Source organism: Seriola lalandi, unplaced genomic scaffold (genome assembly GCF_002814215.2).
Source record: "Seriola lalandi dorsalis isolate HSWRI2012SDOR001 ecotype SW California unplaced genomic scaffold, Sedor1 jcf7180002054686, whole genome shotgun sequence".
Lineage (NCBI taxonomy): Eukaryota > Metazoa > Chordata > Actinopteri > Carangiformes > Carangidae > Seriola > Seriola lalandi.
This window is the reverse complement of record NW_019525239.1, coordinates 507,456-511,510: the sequence shown is the minus strand read 5'-3', so window position 1 is coordinate 511,510 and position 4,055 is coordinate 507,456. Positions and strand designations below refer to the sequence as shown.

At 39.4% G+C, this 4,055-nt stretch overlaps 1 protein-coding gene across 2 annotated transcripts in view; it reads right to left on the bottom strand.

Annotated features, from left to right (window-relative positions):
• Nucleotides 1-18: 18 nt before the first annotated feature.
• Nucleotides 19-4,055, bottom strand: part of LOC111667197 (transmembrane protein 106B-like) — an 11,755-nt gene continuing 7,718 nt past the window's right edge. Inside the window, exons 7-8 of one of the 2 annotated variants that reach the window (XM_023422824.1) lie at nt 2,928-2,981; nt 19-691 (exon numbers count right to left, since the gene is read on the bottom strand). In XM_023422824.1, coding sequence (XP_023278592.1) covers nt 571-691; nt 2,928-2,981 — 175 coding nt within the window. In that variant the 3' untranslated portion in view covers nt 19-570. The remainder of the gene's footprint in view (nt 692-2,927; nt 2,982-4,055) is intronic. The other variant, XM_023422825.1, reaches the window with a different exon arrangement.

The window sequence follows — 4,055 nt, the reverse complement described above, 5'->3', positions numbered from 1 at the left end:
GAAAGATGTGCAGATATATACTGGGGGGATCACACGTCTTTTTAATGGACTTAATGACCTGACAAAGTACATAGAGTTTACAAATACAACAGATGAGACTTTTAACTGCTTTTGCCTGCTAATCAGGGTAAAATACCTGCACTCGTTACCATGGTTACCAAATTACTTACATTAATATATTTACTTCTCATACAGAGCAATTATAAAATGGCTTCCTGAACAGAGATGGATTTATTAGTATTACACTTTTGAATCTGCTATCACAACATACTGTGGCTGATGTGTTTGTTTTCAGTGTACAAACAAACCAAAGCAGAGTCCAAGCGGACTGAGGTCCTGTCACCAGGGTTCGATTAACACCTTTCTCACCAACCAACTGCACTAACTGGGCAAACCCACCAGAGTTTGATTCCACCAAACCAAACATCTTTTACCAGCTATCCAGGCCTCTTCATCCATCACTCCAGAATGAGAATGAATGGCATCCTGCTACATCATCATATCTTATTGAACATTTTAGTGTCATCGTTCTTGGAAGAAAAAACAGTATGTCCACCATGTGTCCATTCATCAGGGTGGCGGGGGCTGTACATGGTGTGGTATGGTACTGTTTGCTCCACAGTCAATGTACTCGTATGTCTCCAGAGAGAGCTGCTCATAGTGGGCCAGGTAGTAAACAGTCATAGACATCCTGCAGTAAAACAAGCAGAACATGAAGAATTATAAAACTAGATACTGGCAACAAGTTTAAAACATGACCTCTCCAGGAAAGGATGTCAGCTACAGTGTTGACCTCAGCTGCACTGACCATGCACAGTGCTCTGTCTTCACAAATCACATCAGCAGCAGCAGACAAGTTCAAAATAGTGAAGTCTACAACACTGTCAAACTATTCCTGGATCTCACATGGAGTAACACAGTTGATCTTTAAGGGTAAATTAAATGTTGGCAAAAAGTGAAGGTTTTCTTTAGATATGTGACTGAGGCAGGGTGGGTGGGGGGACTGTTTTACTCCATGCACCAGTCATGTGAGTGCTGGCTTCACAGAGCAAACTGGGGCAGAAGTCAACACTGATAGTGTAAATGCTCATTCCTCATTAGTCTCACTGAAACAGTCAAACAATCCTGACATCCCCTTTTAGTCCCATTCCATTCAAACCAGTAAGAAAAGCAATGACAAAAATACAAACAGAGAAATCTAATGAGAAGTTACCAAGGTGTGTTCATGTAGGAACACATCACTCATAGTACACACTAACAAATGAAGTACAGGAATGGACCTAAAAATGTACAAAGGCTTCATTGCTTCAGCTGTAGCCTGGCAGGGTAGAGCACTGTACCTTTGAACATTGGTACATTTCTATACCTTCTTGTCTGTACCTTTATGTCCAGGTACAAAAATATACACACTGGAAAGGTACAGAATTGGTACCTTTTTTTAAGTTATTTTTTTGCATTTTTGCCTTTATTTTGATAGGTGCAGTGAGAGAGAGAGAGACAGGACTTGGTACCTTATGAAATACAGGAAAAAACATTGTCCTAAATTCAGAGACAAAATCACTTAGTTATTGACCAAAATCTATTTTAAAAAACTGACAATTAGTTTAAATCTTTCAACACAAAATCAACATTTTATATGTAAATTAATCCATTCATGCATTTCAATGTATTGTTCTGATAGACCTGATTTGTCCTTAAAACAAGTTCCAGCACATGAGAAAAAGCAGCTTTTCAACATTAAGCTGAAGTCTAAAACCTAAGGAGCAATTCTCTAATCACTCAGTCCTGTCTGTCTCTATCAAAAAAAAAAATTTCATGTGCCATATAAACTTGTTAGTTAGATACGCTTTATTTATTCCGGAAATGTCACAACAATGAAAATCTGATCCTTAAATTTGCAAAAATTTCTACATTTCAGTTTTTTTCTGTCAAGATGGGGTGCTGAGTGACATTAATGAGAAATAAAATGAACTTTTTTGATTTTAGCAAATGGCTGCAATGAAACAAAGAGTGAAAAATTTAAAGGGGTCTGAATACTTTCCGTACCCACAGTATATTAGCTTGTACCTTTTTTGACTTTTCCAGTTTGATTTTAGAAAGTCTGAACAGCAAAAAACTACATTAAATGCTATAGGTCTGTCTAAGTCCAGACACTCTGGCTGCTCAGATCAGATTTAAAAGTCTGTTTTGAGTCACTCACAACGTGACACACAATAATGACGTCTAATCCAGAGTGATTGTATCTGTGTTGTTACTACAGCAACACACGCAGATCGGTTGGTGATGTCTGGACTCCCAAATCTAATCTGATTACTGGCAAATAACATTCAGGTCAATAGGGGAGTCTGTCCTACAGAGCTGATTCACCTGCAGTCTGAATAAAGACTTTACAGTGTTACCAAGGTCTTTTGAAATGAGTGTGTCTTTGTGCTGAGAGGTGATATCTGTAAAATTTGACCCAGAAAGAACATATGATCTTTGTAAAACAACATAAAGTATTAAAATACCAATATATAACCATAGATCTACATTTCAGAAATATGTGTGCCATTCCTCAGGTTGTGCGGCATTGATTGCTGGGCCAAACTGACTCATTTGAGTGTATGTATATTATAATATTAAAGTTCTTTTAATCATATCCAGGACTTGATGAACCTGTTGACTGCTGGGCCTCTATCACTCAGAGATTCAGAAAGCAGCCACAATAAAGGATTAATAGTATCGGTGTCTTTTTCTGTATGTCAGTGAGTTTAACACAGCTTTATTTAGCTATTTAACTTCATGAGTGCAATTTAAAACAACCTTAAACCTTCCAAAGACAGCTACAAATTCCTAAACAGGTCTTCCCTTGACCAAATTACATACAACACATTCAAAAACACTGTCCCAAGTGCAACTTTCCCCACTGTGAGAAACTTGATACTTACTGTAGGTGCACATACAGAATGTGGACGGGTAAGGAAGCTTTCTTACAGTAGATACTGCAGAGAAAAACAAGGTGAAAACAGCCAATGAATGATCAGTTTAGAGAGGTGCCAAAGACAGTATTTATGCTGCAATAATGATTAAATATACACAGATGTTGAACACAAGACAGGAACAGACAACAGGTTTCTACCAGTGCGTAGCATACATGCTGTATGTAATTCAAAACCAAAAAACTCCTCTGACTTTGTACAGAGAGCTGAGAGGGACTGAAATAAACTTGAATGGCCATTTTCAATATGTTTTACAACCTTCTGTAATCCTTTTGTAAATTTCATAAAGTAAACTTAAACCACTAGACCTGCTTCTCCAGCTATGACTGCCCTGCCTTTAACAGTTCATACTTTAAGGTAAACACAAGAAACTTGTGCTACAGAAAATGGACCAGACTCAGTGAATAGCTCCCTAAGCTTAACATGTCCTATGATGACTATTAATTTAGCTATACAGACTAATGAGCAGTGATAACTAACATGTCTTTGGGGTCATCAGGTGGGAACCTCCTTTCACCAGTGTTTCGTCTAGTTGGTCCAACGACACCTCCAGGAGGCTAGACAGTGATCACTGGCGTCCCAGAGTCACTCCCCTAATGCCAGCCATCACTGCTCCTCACACCACGATTATTTTCTTTATCTTGCCTATGCTACCACAAACAACACCATCATCAACTCTGACAAAACACACTAGCAGATTCAGCAAACAAACTCCCCCAAACAGTTGGAGAAAGTGGCGGCCATTTTGAATGAGGGAGGTAGAGTCAGGGAGAGGTGCCTTTTTGGGTTAGCTCTCCCCTGCCGGATTAGGCTGTGCCCACACCCCCCACTTAAAAACACTTCCTCTTCCTGGATTTCTTCCTTGCTTCTCCTAAGAGTCTGTCTATCCTAAGTGCTCCCCCTGCTGGGCCCCCAGCTACCATTACTCCTTCTCATCCAAATCCACTGACTGGATCTTGCTGCCTCATCTGACATGTCCTTTACTATTTTCCTCACACTCTGTGCACTTGCTCCTAACTCCCTTACCAAAGAGACAACAGACCTTGCTACAAATCCTCTACATCCTACTTCCACTGG